The sequence below is a fragment of the Fonsecaea pedrosoi genome (assembly GCF_000835455.1).
Source record: "Fonsecaea pedrosoi CBS 271.37 unplaced genomic scaffold supercont1.5, whole genome shotgun sequence".
Lineage (NCBI taxonomy): Eukaryota > Fungi > Ascomycota > Eurotiomycetes > Chaetothyriales > Herpotrichiellaceae > Fonsecaea > Fonsecaea pedrosoi.
Window position 1 is genome coordinate 1,026,403 of NW_013550611.1, and position 24,205 is coordinate 1,050,607.

Genomic DNA, 24,205 nt, shown 5'->3' on the forward strand with positions numbered 1-24,205 from the left:
TTTCACCGTTTGTAGGGGTTATTTGGGAAAGTCGTGGTAATGAGTGACAAACGTGGCCACATGGAGGAAGGATTTGCTCCTCCTGGGTCAATCCCAATGCTGCTTTTCGAATATGTGGGGTTGGAGATGAACATGAACTTATACTCAAGCCTCCCCAGATCAGGACCTGTTTGACCTACAAGTATGGTACGGAGGTTGTGGCTCGACTCCTTTCTCCGCAAGAAAAGATCATAGACACGGCCGGGGTGCAAAGATGGACCCACCTCTCCCCCCCGGTTCCCATGATCTGGTAGAGCAATCGGATGGGTTGCCGAAGCTGCAGCCCCCTCCCCCCCACGGGGATGAGCGTCCTGGTGTCATCTTTCACCGCTGACGGCACATGCTCCACGGAATTCCTATTCTAGTTCTCGGGAAAGCGGTCCAGTGCCCAGTGAGCTACAGACTAGACTCCGTTCACTGCCTTTCCCAAAACAAACTTCCGCGGAAAATCAAGTCTGCCATCACGCCGCATTGTTCGGAGAGAGAGTGGGCGGCGACACCGTTGCTACTGGAGATGTGCTAGAATCCGAAGATGGCTTGCCTGGCCTGCTGAGAGATTCGGACTCTCATTCTGTCCCGCCAGACTGCTGAATGAAATCCTACAGGACTGTGAACTCGACTTCTGATCTGGCAAAGGTGTATTGAGCTTGATATGTTTGGTCGGTCCACAATCTCAGAGGAGCAGGGTCACCAAGAATGGTATCACCCATTTGGAAAACTCAAATCAGGAGAGAATCTGACTGGGGTTTGTATAGCTTAGCACTTCTGCTGGGCCGATTGCGCTAGGTCAAGGATGAATTAACGGATCTGGAAGTGCGCTCAGCCCTATTACCACGACCCTTTCAAACAGAGCCCGATCCCACTGAGAGCTGGCCGTCTTGTGAGGAACCTCAGGCGGAACCACTCCTCGACGATGCAGTTAGTGGCGGAAAGTAGAGGACGTCCTGGGATTGAAAGGCTGATGGATGCCATTCCAGGGTGGGTTAATGAAAGATTCTTCTCATGGTTCGAAGTCCCCCGAATATCTAGGTCACTCGCTGGTAGTTTGAGGCCTTCGACTTGCGTTGGACTACCATCTATCGGAGACGTCTTGTGTACGTCAACGCGTCAACATATCCTTTCTTAGGTGGATTGTCCGCCACTGTGATCTTGAACTCGCACCAGGAGAAGCCCACACGTCTAAATTGTTGCATTATCTCTGGCATTGGTCCTAAACATCCACAACGTTCATGAGACTGAGATTTCTTTGCTATCCATTGAAGAGCAGGGTACGGTTGTCTCAGAACACCAACCGCCACTCAATCAGCGACATTACGGAAGCTTTGCTCAATGTCCCGCAGTGTTTTCATCTAGATGAAGGAAATGTAGACCTTGACGAAAAGAAATTTCCAATTTCCCTTGGAAACAAGACATATCCGTCGATGCGATGTTGGACGGAGGATCCTGGACTTGTCCTCTTTGGTGCCTCGTCGAGGGACCTTCCAGCTTCGTCAGATGTGGTCGAATTCTCAAGCTTTGATTGACACCCATCACACATAGTCTCTCCTGTCTCGGGGAGACCATCTTGTTGCTTCGTAGTTCGGAAGAAGATCTCTTGCCATCATCTGGAATTTTTCTCAGCTGATTCTTGTGCCTTTTGAGAAAGCGAGCCAGGCAGAGTGAAGGCACGGCCATGTCTCGAGGAATTGCATATCGCTTACGTGCCCCATCCTTCCAAGGTCACGACCACTTTCTATGCATTGGACAGGTCTAGACGCTACAGTGGCGAGCAAAAATCCAAAAAATTGGCAGTTTTGCCGAGGGCACAACAAGAGTTACACCGCCATATGCGCATATGGCGGTGTAGGTCTACGCACTTTAGAACAGCATAATTTACATAGTAAATAGCTATCCTATAGTACACAAGAGTATGTTAGTATGTCTACGCGACCTCGCCGTGAACCGACACCTTCTCGCCGCCTCCTGGAAGCACGCGCCTCAGCCGCGCCAACGAGAGCAAATCGGCCTATAGCAACGCCAACGCCCTCAAGGCCACTATCTCCGACCTCTCGGGAGCTGGTAGAGGCCACTCCAGTACTACCCAGGTCTATAACTGTCATTTCCGTTAGTCCTAGCACGACAGAAAACCCTAAGAGACCTAGTCAGCGCATCAGGCTGACGTTCAACAACTCGCGCGACTCAACCTAGGCGCGATCGCCTATTCCTAGCGCTACGAGGGCCGCGGCGGCGCGCGAATCTATACCTACATTCGGTAGACTTACACCTGACGAGGCGAGATCGATCGCTCGCGCGGCGCTCAAGGAAAGCGCTGTACAGCGATTCCACACTTCGCAGAACTCGCAATGGCTATTCACGTCTTAAATCCTTAATGAAGACGATAGTTTAGACCTATCGGACGATCTAGATAGCCAGAATGACTCGATAATCGGCGCTAGTAGCCAGGCGAAGCGGCCTCGGAGTAGTAGTATAGATGGATCTATTCCTCCGCCCTCTCATTAACTAGAGGCTACAGAACAACATAAACGCCATAAAAGGACCTTAGGAACAAGATAAATAGACTCTCCAGCGATGGAACCCTTCGAAATGAGTAAAGTTACATTCAAAATCGCCACCTCTATAATAGTAGGAAGGTCCTTAGAACTCTCTACAGAGGACGATGGAATAGAGCTATTTAATATCGACCTTCTTACTTACGCCTACCAACGACGCCTAAAAGCGAAGTTTCTACCTAACTAATTTCATCTAATACCTCCTATCCTTAGTAGTAAACTAGTCCTCATGATTTCGAATAAGAGGCTATTCTAATTCACCTATAAAGACGACAGAGATTTCGAGAAGTTCGCGAGGTAATGGTAGAAGACCTTACAGGAACTACGGCGACAGAAGTACACTATCTAGATTACTCTAACTATCAAGTTCGAGGCTAGGCTAGTTACGCCACCACGGCTACAGGACTTAATACAGGCTAGGCGTCGGCGTAATAAGGAGCGAACGAGACTAAGCGCTACTCAGCGTCAGCGCTAATCGATCGCGGCGGAGGAACTACTAAACGTCGCTACCGGCGATATCTAGGTATACGAGTTAGCCGCTAGGTAGATGTACCCGAGCGATCGATATCCTAATTACGGTAGAACCTACCTACCTATAGAAGAGGGCCACCTCCGCCTAGATACCCCATCGATTAGCTTATAGTTTAAATCGATCCGAAATCGCACCGTAATAGCTGAAGAGATACTAGGATCGTTACTCCTAAGACTTATAAAAGATAAGGCTAACTACATAAATAAGAAGGCCGGTAAGGCGGCCTCGAATAGCGCGTAAATCGCTACTAGTAGTAGCGGCGTTTACATCCAGTTTTTCTAGGGTAGTGAAGGTACCGCGGCCGCTATAGCGAGATCCGAGCGCGAAGAGTAATCTAGCCTACCTTTCCGGCCTAGCGATGACGATAATAACGTAGCCATCTACCTTAACTAGCTCGGTAGGCGCTATCCTAACTATACGGCCGAATTCGGCGAGATTAAGGGCATTCTATAGGGCGAGGGCTAGGGTTTCTTAGACCTTCGAATAATCATAGATTTAGGCTAGGAACGTATAGAAATCCGTAGTAGATTCGTCGTAAAGATTAAGAAGAACCTTAAGATCTTCGTAAACGAGGAATTACAGCTAGAAGAGCCTTCTATAGTGGCCACCAGCGACCTTAGCCTTAAGCCTTAAGACCTCTATTATTATTATTATTCGAATAGGATACCGCGTTACTAGCGTAACAGGTAGTGCCGCCGGCGATTATAGGATTACCTATAAAGTAACGGCCTCGGAACGGCGCTAAGTAAAGTTATTACAACGTCGCTAAAAGGCAGGAAATAGTGTATTTAGAGCGATCGATTAAGTAGTAGGCTATAGCGCGAGGTCTAAGCTATTTCCTAGGTAAGCTTTTACTCACCTAATTTTACTGTAAACGAGGTTTCTATAGGAAACGACCTAGCCTAGTAATACTAAGTTTATACACTGATTAACCTCGCTATCTACGATAGTTATACTTACGCCTAACCCTCGATTCCTACCAACAGGACTAGTTCCTCTTAATCTTCGCGTTCCTCCTACCTAGTCCTAGTAGATAGTCTATAGCCATAGGTTCTAAAGTAGTTCCTCGCTGTCCTCGCAGGATAGACTACCTACATTACTAGGTAGAGGAAGACCTCGAATTACTCTTCATATTCATATCTAATCTCGCGATTCTTCCTCATCCACTCCTTTAATTTATGAAAGGCCATCTCAATCGGGTTCAGATGCGGCGAATAGGGAGGTAGGTAGGCGAGAACTACGCCATGTTACTGGTAAAGAGCCTGTATCCGTTCGCCGTAGTAGATCAATGCATTATCTAATATCAATACCGATCGAGATGCTGGAAACGCGTTCATCTATCCTAACAGCCTCTCGACGAAGGCTAGGAATCTCTCTCCGTTAAAGGAACCCTAAAAGATCTCATAATCGAGCTACCCATCGATCGTGAGCGCTGGGAGGATACTCCAGCGAATACTCCGCCTATTAGAAGCCCTCACTCGATAGGGTACTCCTCGTGGTAACCAGCTATATTTACGATCGCTAGTCCTCTCGTTTACGGTACTCTCGTTAAGGTAGACGAGTTATTCAACTAAGTACTAGGTTATGTTAGCTAGGAACGCTATAACTAGCGATTCATCACGCCGAATATTAATCTTATTTACCCTCTTACGTATAAGGCCCAGCCTTTTTAGGATCCTACCTACGGTCGTAGGATGGACCTCTATATTAAACTCTTCCTTAAGGAGATCGTAGACCTCGTCCCTCTACGCCGTTAGGAAATCCTAAATGAATTAGTCGATAGTAGTTATGGCGGCGGAATGGATTGCCCTAGGACGGCCTCGTACTACGCCTCCTGGCTCTAAACTAAGCGATTCCTCCTCGTCTCGGTGCCGCTATTGAGTAACGAAGGAAGGAGAGACGTTATTCACTCGCGAGACGTCGATTGGGCGCATTCCAAGGGCTAATTGGGCGCTTATAGTGGTCCTAATAACCTAGGCCTTTCGAAGGTGTGAACCGCCTAAAGGCATTACTACCGCGTTACAAAAGGCTATTTACGTGGAGATACAGTAACGAGCTATCTATCAAGCCTATAGATGAATTATAGGACGCTGTACTTATTGCATGGCGACCTGTTCTTTACACACCGCTTTTTACGCTGTAGGCGGAACTACTCGCCATTGCAACGATATGCCCTCGGCAAAACTGCCAATTTTTTGGATTTTTGCTCGCCACTGTAAACCTGACTCTTTGGACTCGACACTAAAAGAGACACACGACTACAGAAAGAAAGAAAAAGCGTCGGAGGCGTCGGGGCGTCGAGGGTCATTGTAGGTGAGAAGAGGGACGACGAGAGGGTGGGATCGAAAGTTGAGCACAGGGCGGCATCATCCTCGTCCCGATCGGGGGTGACGCGGCTGCAGAATTCCCAATTCCTGGCGAACTCCAGATGATGAAGTTGTGCAGGAGGAAGCGAATGCACATGCGCTTGTTAGTCACTCGGTATTGCGTGAGATTCGGCGGCGGGATGGGGAGTCGCAGCCTTCGGCTCTTGGCCCCTGGTCAATAAGGATAGTTAGTTGATACTGGGTGTAGACAATAATGAGGGTTAAATATAGGTGCCATGGTTCTAGAACAAAAGAGTAGTTTCAGCTGCTTCCTATACGCTGAGTCTATCACCCTCCAGGTAAGTTTCAACAATGCTGGAAGAATGACGCTGTTCCACCCGGATGGACCGCCGGCAAGATCAGGTCATTGCAACGTTGCCACTCTTGGCGGGTCATATGTCGAATGCAAAACTATTATTAGATACCTGAGCGACTTTGATCATAGTTGACTTTTTTTTTAACGCGTGGACAGCATGATTTACTTCAAAGCCTCGAAACCTCTCATGTCGACACTGCTGTGTTCCAGCGGCATATCCGCAGAGCCTTTACTTCACCACAGTTGCTTCGTTGAACCTCACTCTCAGGATTTACCCTCCGAAACAAATCAACGGATGAGTCGCATATTCGGACCCTGATGGCCACCACTGAAAATGCGGCAAGAAACAACAAAGTGGAAGAAGGCCAAAAGAAAACCCCCGGAGATATTACACAGGGCGCCAATTGTCAATCAGGCCGCGACACAGAGATAATTCTTCCGGCATCAGATTGGGTTACCTTAACCGAACGACGCGGTCGCTATAGACCATTGCACCCAGGCCGGTTGCGAAACAGTTTACTCGCTGGGGTTGGATTTCTTGAGCTAGGAAATGCAGGAGACTTCGCTGCTAATGTCTGGAACGAAATCCCGGTAAAGAAATGGGTCGCTGTCCTCATGGCACTGGGAGCAACATTGGCCCTGGTGACCTCCCTGTTTGCGTTTCGGGATATCATACTCAGCTGGCGCAACATAAAAGTCTTGAGGGAGGAGAGGTTACATCTGAAGCGAGAACGAGCGCGATGTCGCAACAACAAGGCTTGCTTGCGGAGTGTGGAAGCCTTGCTGGGTGTCAACTTCCGTGAAAGTGGCACTGAGCTACTAGACCGGCTCATCGTGGATGTGCTATTGGGATTCGGTGCTCTTCTGGTCAGCATTGGTACTTATATGGCTATTGGCGGAGCCAATCCTTCCGTCTTTGCCGCCAGCAATCTGCTCTCAGGGTACATCGGCAACGCCGCAGGAGCACTCTACGGCCTTATCAATGCAGGATGGTCCACCTACGTTTCAATACGGGCATATCGACATCGCTCTGCAGGTCTCGTCAAATTACAATCAGATGTCGCCAAACAGTTGCTGCGGCGCCGCACGCGCCAAGTACAGACTCATGCGTTGGTGCTTGCAATCACGGGTCTTGCGGCGGGCGCAGGAGGTCTTATAACTGCCACGATGTGGTGGGGTTATATCATCCTGGTCCCTTGCATTGTGTCCAACATCTACTGCAACTGGATGTGGCGGCACCAAATCGGATACGAACGACCTATAGCTGCCAAAATTGTCGAAATCGACCAACAATCGCTGACCAGGGAGTTGGAAGGGGTCGATGCAATGAGCAATTATCTGGGCAACCGGAAGCCGTCAAATTCACCCAAAGGGGACACGACTCATGATTTCACATCGATCGTCTCGATCATCCATTTCATGATATCCATCGACGTTTTCGAAAGCTTCTGTGTCCGCGTCATGCGGGACCGACGGCTATCTGCAGCTCTATTGCAAGCATCAAAAGGAGATCTTACTATTCACGAACAAACATTCCGGGAGCTAGACCAGAAGCATTTGCCACTGGTAATAGAGATCGCAAGGTTACACATGCAAGAAAGGGGTCCTGTACAGTTGAGATACCGAGAGAGGTATCTCCTGGAGGCTCTGGGGTGTTACCTGCGGGTACAAGGTAACACATCCACTAGCAAAGAGCTGGAGCATCCACTTCCACAAGAATCAGCATAGTATATACATTTTAATAAGACCGGTATCTTTCCCTTTCCTCCCCTTTCCGTCGTTATGGGCCGAATCTGCTCTACAACGCGAGGCAAACATGATTATCCGGAGCACCATCTTTCACAGGCAGGACTGGATATCCGTCGCTCAGAAGATAGCAAGTCTAGAGCATACCGTCGAATTCTGTTCCTAAGTTGGCATCAATATGTCAATCATCTCTTCTCACTGACGAACCTTCGCTTCTGAGGTAGCTCGTTGCTTTGGCTGGGCTATTTCGTAGAACGAACGGAGTCTAATGTCATTGTGCCAATTCATTGTATGTATTAATAACCGAATGAACCAAATCCATAAAACATGAGTCCGTCACACCCTCAATGTAGACGTCATTCATTCATTACTCACGCAAAAGCATCGAAAAAGGCTGAGCAGTGAGCATCTACTAATACCTAGCGGGGGAGGATGTCGACAAGGCGGCAGGGCGGACATGCCCGGGCGCCACCGCGCCCCACATCCTTTGTAAATATATATATTTTACAATCCCCAAAATTTGCAAGAAAATCATCTCGATTTCCACACGGTTCTATAGTGTAGTGGTGATCACTCCGGATTTTGATCTGATGATGGACACTCGTGTTCGCCATCATCGCTGAATTATCTTCCGGCAACCCCGGTTCGAACGTGAGTCCTCTTAATGCCAAACTTCGATGACAATACAACATAAATACTGATAATGTACCAGCCGGGTAGGACCTGTCTTCAAAACACACTTTTCTTTTTTTCTTCAGTTGTATGTCGTGGTTCAGTGGTTAATGGTAGTAAGCCGAGTTCGGGTTTTTTTTTTTCTTTTCCAAAGAAATACGTTGTGCGCGCCCGACCCATCAAAGTTTTGGGGACCTATGACGGCATGTGATTTTTCCGCTTCGGTGTAACATTAACTATCAAGGCCCCCTTTTTGGCCCTACAGTGCCTGGGTGATAGAGCACACAAGCATACAACATAGCTAGGATAGATGCAAAACAAGACCTCATCTCCTTAGACTAGCATGTGTATCTATTCCTAAGTCAATGAACTTGTCTTGCCAGTGTGTGAAGAAAGAGTCCGGTCGTTTATTAAGCTGGATACCGCCTGCCAATCTCTAGTATCTCGTTAATTGACTGACCAGACAATGCCGAAAGAAAAGGTACATTTTCGGTGTCAAGACTTCCAACCAGCCTCTTTAGATAAAGTGTAGACTGTCCCGGCTTTCGCCGCCACTAACTATAGTCCAATCCCCTTCCTCCTCGAGACTGTCGTTGCCAGGTTCGGGATACTTCTTCAGATGCTCAATGGCCCATCTCGTCTCATCCCCCAGCACGGGCGGACACCTCCCGCGGTCCTCAAGCAAGGGTAGACCAGCCAAATCAAACAAACCTCGAAGCCAGTCCATCGTCTCCCCGTTGTCCCAGGGGATGTCATGAAACTTTCTTCCCTCCCTGCTCACAAGTCTCCACCTCTCCCGCTCCCATTGCTCCTGTGCCTCGCGCGGCGGGAGCGGCTGGGCGTTTCTGCCCGCAAACAGCCGTGCCAGGGCGATTGCCTGGTACTCGAACGAGCGGAACGTGAGGACACGCGGAACTCCGACAATGCCTAGCGACGTTGGAAAGTCACGGTGGAATGTATGCCAGTAGCTGCCGATCAGACGGTTTTCCTTGTAATTCCACAGCGGTCCACCATTGGCGCGGACATTCCAGAATGGAAATGATGCTTTGTAGCCTGTGCAGTAGAAGACGACGTTGATGTCGCTGAGGACGGAACTATCCTCAAACACGATGTCACCACTCGCGAGATACTCCTTCACAACAGGTTTCCATTCAATGCCTGGAGGTGGCTTGTCGCCATCCCAACGCGAAGGTGACCTACGAGACTGATAGACGGGAAGCCGCGCAGAAGTGACCAGCGCCGCCGTGATGTCGTGGCCAGATGCAGAGTTGCCGATGACCAGCACCCGTTTGCCGCGATATATCTGTGGATTGCGGAATGATTTGGAGTGAACCACCCGTTCTGGGAACAGATGGATATATGAGTCGAGACCAGCGACTTTGGGGATCTTTAGATCGGGTGGCAATCAGGAAATGGAAACTTCAGAGTCTTCGAGTGAGGGCCCCAAATGACTGGGACAGACTTACGTATGGTATGGAGTAGTGGCCATTTGCGATGACCACAGCGTCGAACCTTTCTTCCCACCAGACATCCACGTGCCGGACTGAATCTCTTCGTCGAAGTGTGAGGTTCCACCCTTCCTTCCCTGGTATTCTGGACAAATCTTCCACCGTGGTGTTCAACACAAGAAACCTGTCGGTTTGGTGTAGCGAAAAGTAGTCCGCTATGTATTGCCTTGGTATCCAGTGAGGTGCAAAGGGTCCATACGCAAATCTATGGTCTGAGAAAGACATAGCAATGTCCGGGACATTGGTCCTGTCATGGTTTATATCAATTGACCATTGCTGAAAGTAGAGGCTTGCCCTACTTACGTTAGTCCGTCGTAGATTGGTGTTCTCTCATATCGTTCTTGGAAATTGGGGGGCGTCATCTTAGGAAGTGCATCAGGAATATCCAGAGGAGGGTCGATCTGCGGAGGGATGCCACCAGGTAGCAGCTTGTAGCGAGGCCCTGGGTCAGGATCGTATATCCTAATCGTTGTTTCTGTCATCTGCAAGGCTGCGAGGGCCATTTGGGGATAGTCTAAGTCCTACCATGTTCCGCCCGGGGCCTCTCGCCGTTCAAATACGCGGATTTGACTGAAGCATTTTTCCGCTGCAAAAGCCGCCGCCGCCGCAGCTCCTTAATCTCTCAATGTGAGCGACGCATGGCTTGGTAAGGGGTAATAGGGAACCAGAAAACGAGTGGTATTACCTGCTGCGCCAGCCCCAATAATGGCGACAGACTGAAGTGGGAGTGTTTCCATAATTCCTGAACAGGATATCTTGGCCGAAAAGTCAGTGTGTAAGCCTCAAGTCCAGTACATTTAGAAGTCAACATTGTCGACGTTGAATAGTTGGACGAGATTCGCCATCCAGCGCAGGATGGCGTGCTCGAGGCTCAGGGCATGAGGCGAGTTACCGAAATCTAAAGCTAGCCTCTCAGAACCCCTCATAGAGGAGAGATCGTGGCAGCAGAACCTCGAAATTACCCTCAGATCGTCAACTGGAGGTGCTTTCCTCGAGGGTCTTTCCGGATATGATTATCCTCGCGTAGCCCACAGGCAGCCTCTTAACGCCAGATCCAGCAGACCCACAGGCCAAGGGACCATTCAAATGCTTCGAAAGAGGACTATTTGGGGATGTGCCTTTTCATAGACTAGATACTTATAGTAATTAATATGGAGGTATTGCGGGCTGAACATGGAGGATATCTCGGTGGAGCCTTGTTGTCGGCCGCACTCATCTCGGTCGTCAACCAGCACGATCTTCCATGGCAAGCCTGAGCATCGTTTTAAACAGGACTCGCAATCACGTATACTTGTAGTCTTTGACGACAAGAAATATTGGTGTCGTGGAAGCGAGAAGTGTGGGCTTGTGCGAGTAGAGGCACAGGGTCCGGTAGGAATTCGACCTCAGAGTCTACTCTTTCGTATCTGTTGCAAATAAACAGCACTTGTTCCGCCTGTACGGGCAGAGTGATGCTACCCGTACGAGGCCTCATGATTCGTTGTGAGAGTGAATGCAAGTGGAAGGATCAGGTCACCCAAGACGAGCAGCACGTGAGCTCCGAGTAGTTTTCGCCCATATTTGTTGCCGCCAAGCCCAGTCGCCCGATGTGCATCCCAAGCTCCGGATACAAAGTCGAATCTCGCATGTTTTCGAGGCCAGCGCCAACAGGAACAATTGTTCGACGACCACTCTCAAAATGGCGCGAATAAGGCTCCTGCGAGCTGTAAGTGCCCCTTATCAGACCTCTCCAACAACTCTCTAATCATCATCTAGTCGAAACATGCCGCAGTATTCGCCCTGGGAGCAACCGCTGCGACCCAAATCCATGTCCTTCCCTCGCCATTCCGTACAGTCTATGCGGAAGCTCCCTCAAAGGACCAGGTACAAAAGACGTGTTTGCAGTTACTTGGATAGCTTTGCTGATGCTACAATAGCTCCCCGACAAGAAGCCCATATACTCCGACTTCCCCGTTGCGCCCACCACTCCCGAACCCTCCCCTACGTCTCCCGTCTCGAAACCAAACCCGCACTCTCCTACACCTACAGACCGACTCGCAGAGCAAGTAAAGAAAGCCCGCCTGTTTCTGTACGACCAATCCCTCGCCGCGGAGACATCCTTCAACAAACTCCTCTCATGGGCCTTCCGTAAGGAAACAGACTTCAGCAACACCATTGCTTCCTTGGCCCCGGCTCCCGAAACCGGAGAACAACTCCTTCCTGGAGCTATCTACGTACTGGTCGCCACACTTACAGGCTCCATCGTAAGCCGGAACAGGGGAATCTTCTTGCGGACCACATTCCCGCTTGCCGTAGGCATTGCAGCGGGCTGGTACCTCATTCCCGTGACGATGCAGAACACCTCGGACTTGATCTGGGAGTATGAGAAAAAGGTGCCCGCAATCAGCGAGACCCATGCTCAGATAAGTGGGTTTGCAAAGGAAGCGTGGAGACAGACGAGGTTGCACACGAAATTCGCGACGGACTGGGCCGACGAGAAGGCGAACGAGGCGAGGAAAACTGTCGAGGACTTGGTTTCAAAGGGCAAATAAAAAGCTTCCTGTTCTGCAGGGCGGGTTCATTAAAAAAAGAGAAACTTGAATTAACTAAGACCAAGATGGGGTATAGCTCCCAGAGGCAAAGCCAGCACTGTTTTACGAGACGTGGTGGTAGGTCGGTTTGCCCAATGTACAGAACAATGGCGTTTCGTCCCTTTCACGTTCCAAGCCTTCCACTGTGCCTGCTCGTGTGACCGTTTGAGGGAGGGAAGGTCCTCTCTGTGAAGCTCCGCCCCGCAAGACTCCGCCAGATGCAAAGACATTGATTGCGTCCGGAGCCCCTCCACCTTATCATGGCATTGCTACTCTATAGTGTGACTTACAGGACTGGTGAGAATCGGACTCATGGCTCATTCGAAGCTAGAGGGACGACGAACCAGCTCCGGCCCACTCGCGGCCCAAAAGTTTCCAAGGCCCGGCGATAAAATATGATAAGAGAACCAAAAAAAATGGTCCAGCTTGTGTATTAGAGGGGGCGACATATCGCGTTGTTCAATACGTAGAGTAGGCGAGGTACTAACATGGCTGTGTCGATGATATGCACATGTGAGACAAGATTGATAATTCCCAGAGCTCAGTCTGGGATGTATTGGCAACTATCAGCTCAAATGTCTGATGGTGTTGTATATGCCCTCTGTTTTCTTATCTTCTTGTCTTCTTGATTGTGCACGGGGCTGGAGGGAAGTCAGCGGCAGGCCAGATCCTCGCCTCTGGGAGAGTTATGATTCCATAAGAGGCGTGAGAGACCCAGTCCCTGAGCCAGGTAAACATACAATGACTCTGTGTAGATGGAGATTTTCCATTTGTTGTGCTGGATTTCGAGTTTTCTCGCTCCCTGCACACTCTGGACGCCGTCTCTTCTCATTCCGATACTCGGCATTGTCCCAAATCGACCAATTCACGGCAACAGCCCCGGTACATTTCCCATTCAGGACCCCCCCCCCCACAGGTCCATCACGTATGCAGACTTCGGCGTACATGCTGTCGCTATTACCTGCGAACGCGGGCATTCCTCTCGAGCATCGGTTGACAAGATTATGCATTTGCAGACGGCATCACGCTCGAAGCTGCCTGCTTTCAGCAGTACAAGCTTCCGCTTCATGCCGGGGCTGTCCTGAGGTCAGAAACTGAATGTCTCTGTTGTTGGTTTGGGGTGATAATATCCCTCTACTTGTTGAAGGTCCTGGCGATGCTCCCCACTGTCCAATATGCTGCAGTAAAGACAGCGTCTTATAACTCAGCGCTCAGGTCGTGAACAAAGTATCCTCCTCCCTCAGATACTCGCCAACATCACCCTGTCGGAACGCGACAATGCTGGTGGGCTCCAGCTTTCTCGCCTCTGCCGTGCTCCTTGCAGTAACGCCGAAGCCTAGCGGGGTATCGTCCATTGCGAGAATAACGACGCCCGAATGCTCAGGGCAATCTTCACTCCAGCGGCCCACATGCGCTTTTACAACATTCCCGCCATACAAAAACGGCATTTCACCATTCGGCTTGATCCATAGCTTGTAACGAGCGTGCGGAGCAATAACATCCAAGGCGGTGATGTGCAGGCGGAATTTGCCTGTCTTGGTAAATTTTCCAATGCAGGTGCCGAGGGAGAGGAGGTTGTCACGAGCAATAGAGGTGGCTAGATTTGCGATCGAGAGACGGACATAGTAGACGCGCGATTCATGCAGGCGGAAGACATAGCGGCCGTCGTTGTCGGAGGAGTCGCTCGGGGCAATGAGTTGGGTCAGGGAGCGGCCAGTGTAGTTTGCCAGTTTGGTGAAGAGAGTCTGCGTCTCGACATCGGTAAGTGGCCTCATCCTGACTCATTAGCCTCAAAGAAGGCGGAAAATTTTCTAACAGTACGTTCAGAACATATGGAGTGCGCAAAGACTGCGGACATCAAAATTGAGGCCGAAATAATTTTTTGCGGAGCGGCAGATCCTCGGGCCAACTTTTTTCGTTGGTGGCAGTTGACCGAAATTTGATTCTTTACATACAACATTTACTGAGAGCACAAGGTCTCTCGAAAGTGTAGCAATGCCTCACGGCCGTCCAATGAAGCGGAGACGCCTCTCTCCTCCCGTCGATGACAGCAAATCCTCCGAGACTATCAAGGCCTCCGACCTCTTCGTGCGCGCTGCAGATTGGGATCTTGAGCAAGAATACGAAAAGAAGTCGAGGCAGAAAAAGGCCAAAGAATCAACGCGACTGCCAATCAAAACTGCCGAAGGCAGACTTCAAAGGATAGAAGAGAAGGTACCAATTGAGAATGAGGACGACTCGGATAGTTTCCTGGGATCTGGCACAGACGGCGAAGACGAGGAGGGCGACACTCCTCCCACTGAGACAGAGCCTACCGTTCCGCAAGTCCCTTTGAAGCAGCAAATTGTCGCTGCCAAAGAAGAGATCGCACGCATTGCTGGCCTGCTGAATGAGGACCCGGAAGAACATGCGGGCTCCTTCAAAAAGTTGGCACAAGTTTGCAGTCCGACTTCGCCGATTGCGGTTCAAAAACTCGTCCTTGCGGCACAAACAGCAGTCTACAAGGACGTAATCCCAGGCTACCGGATACGGTCTTATAAGGATGAAGAACTGGGGAATAAAATCTCCAAGGACGTGCGACGAACCAGACAATACGAGCACGCTCTCGTGACAGGGTATCAAGCATACGTTAAGCAACTGGGCAGTCTTGCAAAGGCCCGTAAGGGCGATGCAGAGATACAGTCCTTGCGGAGTGTGGCGATCAACTGCGTATGCACTCTACTCCTCTCCGTACCACACTTCAATTTCCGGACCGAGCTGCTGAGTATTCTCGTCCACGAGATCGCCAGTCGGGAATCGTCACCCGACTTTATCAAATGCGTAGAGACATTTGAAGAGTTCTTCTCCCACGATGAAGACGGCGCGCCGTCCCTCGAAGCCGTCAACCTGCTCTCTAAGATGATGAAAGCCAAGGACTACCGAGTAAGGGAAGAAGTGCTGAATACTTTCTTCCATTTGCGTCTCCTGTCTGAGCTGCCACCACCTGGCTCAAATGACAAATCGGATCGGCCAGAACTACCGTCGAAGCTGCACGGACGCAAGGTGAAGCAACAGACCTCGCAGCATATGACCAAACGCGAACGAAAATTGCTCAAACAGCGCCGTGAAGTCGAGAAAGATATGGCCGAAGCCTCTGCGCTGGTAAACCATGAAGAACGTGAGAAGATTCAGTCCGAGACGCTAAAAATGGTGTTTGTCACATATTTCCGAATCTTGAAGGCGAGGGTACCCGAGCTCATGGGTGCCGTATTGGAAGGACTGGCCAAATACGCACATTTGATCAATCAGGATTTGTTTGGAGATCTCTTGGAAGCACTGAAGGAGATTGTGAGCGCAGCTGACGAGGCTGTGAGGGGCGAATTGGATATGGACGGAGTCGAAGCAGAGAGGACACCGACAAATCTGGACGGTGAGGCGATCCGCAACAGGAAACGCGAGGGCCTTCTTGCGACACAAACTGCATTCACGCTGCTCTCCGGCCAGGAGGTTTCCAAGGCCGCCTCAAACTTACATCTCGACCTAAGTTTCTTCACAGCGCATACCTACCGCTCACTGTACCCGCTTTCGCTGGATGCGGACATCGAACTTGGACCAAAATCGCTGCGTCTCCCCGATCCGCACTCGTCGAAACCAGCAGCATCATCAGAGAAAAATAGAATCAACATCTCCACGCCCATTCTCCTGCTCACGCGCGTGTTGACGTCTATCCTGCTAATGCCTTCGTCCCCACCACCCACGCAGACGGTGCTATCGTTCTTCAAACGTCTCTTGACCGTCTCCCTTCAACTGCCTGAGAAATCGACGATGGCAATTTTGAGTTTGATGACCAAGATCGCAGACAAACACGGCCGCAAGATTGAGGCCTTGTGGTATAGCGACGAAAGGAAAGGAGATGGGGTATATAGGGGAGACAGCGAGAGCGTGGAAGGCACAAATGCGTTGGGAACCGGTAGTGGGGTTTGGGAGGCAGAGTTGCTAAGGAGGCATTACTGCCCCAAGATCAGAGAATCGGTTCAGAGGATGGAGGGGGTTATTAGAGACTTGCACAGATAGCTGCGACTTCCAAAACTCGGCTGAGCGAATGGCACATGCTTCTTCGTATCTTGACATGTGTGTAACCATTAAAATTTCACATGTTCCTCCTGCGCCATGGTTTCGCCCTCCAGTCCAGGGAGAAGAACTTATATAAGGGTTGTCCACGCTTGTCTGGTCACTTGTTCCTGTATGATGTCGTTTCTTCTCTTCTAGTCCAATTTCCTCTCTCGGTGAAGGCGAAATTTCACAGGTCCCTCCATGTTAGGAAACCCAAAGACGCCATTCATGCCGCTCACTCGGCCGCAAGAGAAGGCCGTCGAGGTCGATACAGGGGCAGATCACCCAACACATCTCTCTTCGAGAAATCGGCCCTCGGTTCAACAACCTCGAGAGTTTGGAGTCTGGGATTTCTCTCATCGGCCACCACAACGCCACCTGTGGCTGAGGTTGTGTATGATGTGATGTCAATGGTCAATGGACGAGGGGCGCAGGGTGTAGGAGGGGGAGAGCAAGGCCCAGCTTTCGAACATCCCAACAAAATCCCGGAATTATCATCAAATGCACAATGCACATTTCAACATTCCACGCTTTGACATGTGCGTCTCTTTGCCCGCGCCAATCGACACACATGTCCGCCACCCTGGCGAGATCCAGATTGCTTGCATTGTGTGGCACACACCAACCTTTGCGGGCACCAAGCATGTGTGTTCTCCGGTCCTCAAAAGTTAATGCTCCTCTTCTGCATCACATCATGCCATTGACGCCTCTGATGCGTCTTGTCCCACTCGGCGTGCAAGAAACTGGCGAACTCTCTGGGCCTCAGGATCGTGGGCAGCTACAAGCTCCCCGGAAAACTGGGGGCTGTGTGTGGTATGACAGGTGGGATTATGTGACGCCTTGATTCTATTTCCAAGGTCAAACAAGGTCAAGGTCATGATCATGATTATATTGACCGCCTACCACCCTTTTCATAAAGGTTCCCACCTTGTGTTTCTCTGGAGGAGGCATTCTTCAGCTGGCCCTGAATCTATACATTCCATCCATCCCCGTTTCATCCACCGATCTAATCTCACCCACTCGCCTTCGCATGCACTCAAATTTCGGTCCGAGAAAAAAACACAAAAGCATCAGAGGATTTTGTGAGGGATCAACCGGGTATTGCCGCTCGTATACACCCTTGAGAGCTGACAATCTCCTGACTCTGCGATAACTCTATCTTGATCCCATTCCCATTTCTCGGATTTCAGGGTTTCCATACTTTCTGTGGTAACTCCGCGAATTTGGGATTCAATTGACTGGGTGGCGCAAACGATACTTGAACCCGTAAACCTGGATCTGACAGGTATTCGTCATTGGTATTCATCCACGAGGTACGTATAGATAGTTTACTTGGCTTTCCGGAATTTCGTTATCTCTGGCTATCTCTTCGATGGTGACGTCTTGTCAATTGGGGGTTTGGATCCCTGCAACTTTCTGTGTTTTCATCGGTCAACCGATTGCAGCAGCGATGTCCATGAATAACTGGTCAATGGAATTCTAGCTGCAGCTACGACAACGGGAACCGATCTTTTTCCTATCAGGTTGGTGGGATATCAAGAAGTATTGCTTGCTATACCCAGACCCAGAAAGAAACCATCACGAGCCCCAGGTCTATTTCAGTGCAAGTGTCCTGGCCAGAATTCCCTTCATGTGCTCCCTCTTGAAAGAGCTTGAAAGAGCCTTCGCCATTGTCGTCTTGGAAGCATGGCAAACAAACCAGTTTGATTATTTACTCCCTCGTTCATCATATCTTTGAGCTCTCACTGATTATGATGTTCTTTCTGATCTAGTGAAACCCAGACACCTCACCTCTCCAGGCTCTGTTACTCTCCATCCATCGCTTGTCAACTAAACCTGTCCAAACAGAACGGCACTTTTCGCGAATCCCTCTGCACACGAACTACATCATTCGCGTCAACTCTTCGCAATGGTGTCAACCACAATCACTTTCAAACAGGACAACCTCCAACCGCCCGTGTACGTCGCCGGCGCGTTCACGGGCTGGTCGCCGATCGAGATGAGCTTCGAAACGACCGAATCAGACGGCTCTCCCCAAAACGTCTTCTCGTACAAGGCTGACCTCGAGCCCGGCGAATACCAATACAAATTCAGACTGGGTCCAGGTGATTGGTGGGTCCTGGATGAATCGAGCCCAATAGGTACGTACTGGTCTCGCTTAAATCTTCTCTACGAGTATTACCAAGCGATATATTGCTGACGATGACTTGGGTTCCCAGCAAACGACGACCAAGGAAACGTTAACAATGTCGTTTCCGTCGAGGCACAAGTTCCGAGACCCATTGAACACATCTCCAAGCCCATCGCCACAATTCTCAACACAAAGGACGCTCACATTATCGAAGATGAGCATGATCGTCAGCACGAGAACAGCCTCGCATCCGCGCCCGAAGCTGTTGAGAATTCGAAAGAGTCTCAAAATTCGAAAGACCAGGTTCCGACCTGCGGAGAAGATGCCGGAGCCATCGATGCGAAGCAGGCCCACGACGTTGATCACGGCGTGAGGAAAGATTCCATCCCAGATTTCGCTCCACCGCCATACTCGATCGCTACAAATGGGACCGTATCGCCGCCTCCTGTCGTCCCTAACGAGAAACAACCTGTCAGGCCAGCCCCTAGTGGTAAGGAATCATCCATTTCGAGTTTCTTCAATACGAGGTAAGTTGAGCCCTTTACGGTCGTCGAGATATATGTACCTAGGAAGTATCTGACCCCATCCCTGCAGAAACCTCGTGCTCATCGTCGCAATTGTCGTCGTGCCTGCCGCCGTGTCGCACTACCTGCGGCGGTAGCGTGCCGAAACTCGGTAGTCTGCAGCATACGCAGCTTTGAGGTGGTTGGGAAACGCTTAATATCAGTTCCTTTCTCTCTCTCTCTCTATTTTATGTTATGATGGATCACGTTGAATAGGATACAAATGCGCTGTGAACGGTGGACGGCGGGCGGTAGTATTGAATTGACCTCCTTACATTGGTGGGCTTTGTGTTATGGGCTATAGGGTCATGGATTATGGCTTTTCGTGACTGTGGGCATCTTCGTGTTTAGCGGAAAACGTGCGAAGGTATAAAAATGGACATTCTTTCAATTCATACTACAACTACTCGGTTATTTTGTTCTTGCTGTTTCACACTTCCTCTAGGATCAAGTCAAGTCAAGTCTTGGAGAGCGTTGTCCTGACAGAAGAGATTCATGCGCGGGTGAGTAGGTGAGTAAGTGAGTATCTAGGGGCGTTCTCTTCCCAAGTACCTCCCGAGGAAATGAAAGCAGAAAGCATGGTCCGTAACATAATCACTAGCGTGTTGCGGCTGATGTGGCAGTACTAGAACGAGCCAGAGCCATATTGCCGTGCTAGAAGGGGCTGGGAGGAGGAAGTTTTCCTTTTTTTGTGATTTTGGTAGTTCAACCCCTTTTTTGGGCGTCTTATATATACTGTCACCCTCTGCCCAGCGAATGTCTCTCGTTTCCTTCACTTCTTCGTCCATGTTCATGTACAGTACTTATGTACCTATGTACTTCACGTACTTGTATACTTACTTAGCTAGCTGCCCAGCCGCCCAGCTACTCAGCTACACAGCTTCGCCGTAAGCTACTGAATGAGCTAGCTACAAGCGACAAAACGTCTCGACAGCCTGGCGCGTCTCCTCCTTTGTCTCCTTGACCAACCCACTAACAGCCTTGAACTTGTCGTCCTTGGCGTCACCGAGCAACTCGAACAGCAGGCTCTCGCTCGTGGTGACGATGGCACCTTCGCGCGCTAGCCGGTGCAGGGCGACGGGTCTCTCGCCGGCGTTGCAAGACGAGACGCCATCGGCGATGACGTAGACCTTGTGGCCTGCGGCGAGGAGGTCGAGGGTCGTCTGCGTGACGCAGATGTGCGTCTCGATGCCAACGATCAGCACGGAGAGCTTGTCGCTGGGCGAAGAGGTCAGGGACTGCAGGTGCGTCTGCAGCGCGGGGACGAGCATCGAAAACGCCGTCTTGTCGATCGCCTCGGGCGTGGTCTCGGGAATGAGCGAGGTGAGTTCCGGGACGGTGGCGCCGAGGCGCGAGGCGTTTTGCGTCGTGACGAAAACGGGGATGTTGAGGATTTTGGCTGTTTAGATAGATTAGCTTTGCTTAAGACACCCCCGGTCGGGGAACCCGGTGGTGGATGAAATGTCTTGATCTTTTCCTTACCTGCTTTAACCAGCTTCTGACTCGTGGCTACCCTATTTATCCATGTCGCGTATCAGTGTGAGCAACGAACACCCAAAAGGGTAACACACGAATGTATAAGGGGGGAGGAGTTTCAGAGACATACACTTTGGGAAATTCCCAGATGGCATTGCGGAATTTCTCCTGAATGTCGCAGATACTGTATGCAAAGGTCAGCGAGAAAATCCGACATTCTTAGGCATCAATGCGATGAGCTCGATGTAATAGGCGCCATTGGACTACTCAACAGAATGAGCCTCGAAGAAGAATGGTTAGGGGAAGTATTTGGATCTCCTGATGTCGACAAAGACATCTAGATATCTGCGCGGGTAGGTCATATATGTATGCACATGCACATGCACATCCCGAGTTGGATGGACTGGACTGGACTGGAAAAGATGAAGAAACGTACAACAAAACCGGATTCGCTGTAAATGTGCCCCGTAGGCAATTCCATGTCAGCAGAGAGTACCAACGAAGCATAAAATGCAACGGGGAGGTTCATTCGTTCACTCGACTCAATCAACCAAATTCAGTCGTCCCGCTCGTGCCCCTCATGGATACATCATCATCATCATCGTCATCATCATCAGCAGCCAAGATATAGACGCCAGCTGTCTGTCCGCAGAGTAGACGTGCTCCAAATCCAGGCGATAAACTGCGACGAAATGGTGGAGGGGAACACAAAAGAAGCAGACACGCAGACAGAAAAACTGACCAATTCGTTTACTGTTGACCGACATCTTTCTTCCTAACCGTCTCACTCTAGGGCCTGTGGCTGGTCTATGTCTCCCAGGTGGCTTGACTTGAGCCGCTTGATGGCCTCGATGAAAATCCGCAGAGGCAAAAAAAAAAAGCTCAGAGCGACCTTGGCCTCTCGTGGTGGTGGTGGTGATGGTGGCGATAAAAGGAAACGTCGAGATTATGGAATCGCAGCAAACGTGAAGAATAAGGATCTCTAGGACAGACAGGGACTCGGTCGTAATAGATACCGTTATGGTATGGCTATGCTATGTCGTTGCGACTATTCAATAATCAAATAGAAGTGTGTTCAAGGTCTTCTATGGTGTCGGTGAAAATCGGGCAAACGGGACAAGTTGGAGCGGCAAATCAAATTCCCACGGTGTTACGGCGTCACGGCGTGTGGGGGAGACACTCTATGCACTGGAGGCACTGCACGCACACTGAACACAGCCTTATGCATGCTGTATCCTATCAATATCTGCATTACTTTTGCCTTTTGCAAGATTGGCCTCGTGCGAGGCTCTTCTGGAATCTATCTGCTCTGCAGGTCTTACCTCTCACACCACTCGAGGCGACAAGGCTCTGCAGACCATGGCTTAGAATACACGTCGACGTCAAGTGAAGCCCGTTCTTGAAACCAACCAGCTCCATCCTAGCTCCATCCGAGCTCCATCCCAGCTCCTGGTCCTCCATTACCATCATCATCATGGCGTCAAACCGGGCTTCATGGCCTTCTCAGTTGAACATCAATAATCCTGGGTCAAGGTGAGAAGTCTTCTGTGGATCCTCAACTCAACTGTTCGCTGTTGTTCTACGTTGTGGCCCCGAATTCAACCAACCAAATGCAGTACCAGAGCCAATTGGGTTGGTCCGTGTTGTCGTGGTTGATGGGGTTCCTTTTGATTCTCCGCCTGAATCTGCTTGAGCTGCAGCCTTTCCAGTGTCACTCACCGTTGCCTGAGCAACTTCGCCGCCATTCGTGCTGGTTGCCGAGCCCGAGGTGGTTCTCGTCGCATTAGCCATTGTCTTGGTGGGTCGCAAAATCTTCATGGGTCGCTGCGTGTGAGGTCGGGCATAACTGGACGAAGTCTTGGAGCTCGCATCGTTCGCGGTGCTAGACGATCCAGAACGCCAAGAGTTGGACCACACCCCGGGACCAGATTTCGACATTGTTGCGGTGAATGACTTCTCACTCCCGGTAGTGGACTTGCTGTCGTCGGCAGGCCTTGGCTGAGTCATATCTAGGCTGCGTCGTGTCAATTGATCCAGGGGCGGATCTGCTCTGCGCACATCTCCCGGTTCGGACGGGTTGGCCGATGGCAAGCTACTGGACTGAGCTGCTGTGGGCGACGCTGTATTCTGCGCCGTGTTGAGTCTTTCTGGTTGACCAATGACGCCGACTGGTGACGCTGGAGGTGGCAGAGCTTCCCCTATTGACGACGATCGATGTCGAGAGACGGTGCACAGATCCTTGAAACAGGCATCGTCTTCCGGTCTGCAGAAGGGAATCGAGACCTGATTTCGTTCCTCGTCAAAAATCATCACCTTATCCTGGGAGAACAAAATGTCGGCGTTATGTGATCTCAGAACATCACTACCTAGAATGATCTGGATCGTTGGATCGGTCACCGTCTGTTCGTCGACCACAAACTTGACCATTAGAGTAGGGACGGGTGGGACAGGACTGGCTGATCTGACGGCGGCAGGGCTGTGGATCTTGGCTTCGGTCAGATACACGGGAAGTCGGATAGAGCGAGAGCTCCCCTCCCCAAAGATAGACTCTGTCAGTTCAAGTTTGCATAACAATGAGTAGCTGACAGATGAAATCGTCGACCCTGTGCACATGGCGGCGTAGAGCAATGAGCTGTTGGAAAAGGATTGTGTTAGCCAGCAACGGATGATGGCTGGGCATGGTCCTAAGATAAAGAAGCCTGGTGGAGGATTGCCTGAAACTCGGGGCGAGTTGTGAATTGAACCAAGTAGGCGACTCTGTTCAAGACCAAAGCTGTTCGTCCGACCGAAGCCAGTAGGTGCAGGTCTCCCATCCGACCGATGTGAAAGAGATCTTTCCGAGAGTGCATGGCCACCAAGTCCACTGCCTGTACGTGCGGGTAATTCCATCGACTGTCTCGAGGAGCCATAGTGGTTGTTGGCACTCTCGTCAAACCGTACCGAGTTGGCTCTTGACGCAGCCACTCTGCGGGAGTCGTCGGTTGGGTCCAAGGTCAAGGAGCTGATCATAGGATCGGCATCAAAATTTCGAAAGGCTTCAGCAGCGGGGTTGAGGGTCGATTCTAAGGACGAGCATTAGTACGAGAGGTTTCCTAGCGGGGATCGGCTTACCATGATGTGAACCAAGAGGAAAGGGGGAGCTCGCGCCCCACAGGCTTCGAGGTCTGCTGCCATCGGGAATCTTCTGCTCCAAACGCATGATGCGATCAGAGTGGGCAGCTTGGGTTGCAGAGAGATCGTTCAGCGTCTCTTGAATGCGCCACAATTCGTCTCTCGTGGCGAACTCGCGGGTGTCCATAGCAAACAAGCTCAATCAAACTCCCAAAGGCATAAGCTCAGTAGGAAGCCGAAAAGTAGGGACCGTACTATGCATAGGCAGACACTTGACACGATCCTGGGCGGGGACGCAGGTCTCGTAGAGCGCGGAGAGAAGACGGTAGCCACACCACCAAGCTACAATGCTCTCCTGGCTTGCGCCAGCCTGGCCAAACCCTTCCACCAGCCGGTATGTATTGGCGCAGGCTCTTTACTGTCTCATCGGTTGGTTGCTTTAGGGAGATCCAATATTAGCCCGACGTGGATGGAGCGGAGAAAGGAAGGTTAAAGAATGCGCCGGAGTTTGCACAAGGAGGAGATCAGGCTGTC

At 50.6% G+C, this 24,205-nt stretch overlaps 8 protein-coding genes across 8 annotated transcripts; 4 read left to right on the plus strand and 4 right to left on the minus strand.

Moving 5' to 3' along the window:
- Positions 1 to 6,120: 6,120 nt before the first annotated feature.
- Positions 6,121 to 7,530, plus strand: Z517_07848 (uncharacterized protein; the record flags this gene model as incomplete). Its single annotated transcript, XM_013426369.1, has 1 exon — positions 6,121 to 7,530. One exon carries the CDS (start codon positions 6,121 to 6,123, stop codon positions 7,528 to 7,530), a length of 1,410 nt encoding a protein of 469 aa, XP_013281823.1.
- Positions 7,531 to 8,737: 1,207 nt separating this feature from the next.
- Z517_07849 (uncharacterized protein) lies at positions 8,738 to 10,231 on the minus strand (the record flags this gene model as incomplete). The annotated part of the gene is made up of 3 exons (XM_013426370.1): positions 8,738 to 9,607; positions 9,687 to 9,975; positions 10,032 to 10,231. 3 exons carry the CDS (start codon positions 10,229 to 10,231, stop codon positions 8,738 to 8,740), a joined length of 1,359 nt encoding a protein of 452 aa, XP_013281824.1.
- A 1,175-nt stretch (positions 10,232 to 11,406) lies between these two features.
- Positions 11,407 to 12,259, plus strand: Z517_07850 (uncharacterized protein; the record flags this gene model as incomplete). The annotated part of the gene is made up of 3 exons (XM_013426371.1): positions 11,407 to 11,433; positions 11,484 to 11,591; positions 11,645 to 12,259. The coding sequence occupies 3 exons, from the start codon at positions 11,407 to 11,409 to the stop codon at positions 12,257 to 12,259; spliced, it is 750 nt and encodes a 249-aa protein (XP_013281825.1).
- Positions 12,260 to 13,509: 1,250 nt separating this feature from the next.
- Z517_07851 (uncharacterized protein) lies at positions 13,510 to 14,073 on the minus strand (the record flags this gene model as incomplete). Its single annotated transcript, XM_013426372.1, has 1 exon — positions 13,510 to 14,073. The coding sequence occupies one exon, from the start codon at positions 14,071 to 14,073 to the stop codon at positions 13,510 to 13,512; it is 564 nt and encodes a 187-aa protein (XP_013281826.1).
- Positions 14,074 to 14,293: 220 nt separating this feature from the next.
- Z517_07852 (uncharacterized protein) lies at positions 14,294 to 16,351 on the plus strand (the record flags this gene model as incomplete). Its single annotated transcript, XM_013426373.1, has 1 exon — positions 14,294 to 16,351. The coding sequence occupies one exon, from the start codon at positions 14,294 to 14,296 to the stop codon at positions 16,349 to 16,351; it is 2,058 nt and encodes a 685-aa protein (XP_013281827.1).
- Positions 16,352 to 18,299: 1,948 nt separating this feature from the next.
- On the plus strand, positions 18,300 to 19,052 carry Z517_07853 (uncharacterized protein; the record flags this gene model as incomplete). The annotated part of the gene is made up of 2 exons (XM_013426374.1): positions 18,300 to 18,531; positions 18,610 to 19,052. 2 exons carry the CDS (start codon positions 18,300 to 18,302, stop codon positions 19,050 to 19,052), a joined length of 675 nt encoding a protein of 224 aa, XP_013281828.1.
- A 940-nt stretch (positions 19,053 to 19,992) lies between these two features.
- Positions 19,993 to 20,715, minus strand: Z517_07854 (uncharacterized protein; the record flags this gene model as incomplete). The annotated part of the gene is made up of 2 exons (XM_013426375.1): positions 19,993 to 20,483; positions 20,691 to 20,715. The coding sequence occupies 2 exons, from the start codon at positions 20,713 to 20,715 to the stop codon at positions 19,993 to 19,995; spliced, it is 516 nt and encodes a 171-aa protein (XP_013281829.1).
- A 1,405-nt stretch (positions 20,716 to 22,120) lies between these two features.
- On the minus strand, positions 22,121 to 23,858 carry Z517_07855 (uncharacterized protein; the record flags this gene model as incomplete). The annotated part of the gene is made up of 2 exons (XM_013426376.1): positions 22,121 to 23,622; positions 23,672 to 23,858. 2 exons carry the CDS (start codon positions 23,856 to 23,858, stop codon positions 22,121 to 22,123), a joined length of 1,689 nt encoding a protein of 562 aa, XP_013281830.1.
- Positions 23,859 to 24,205: the final 347 nt, after the last annotated feature.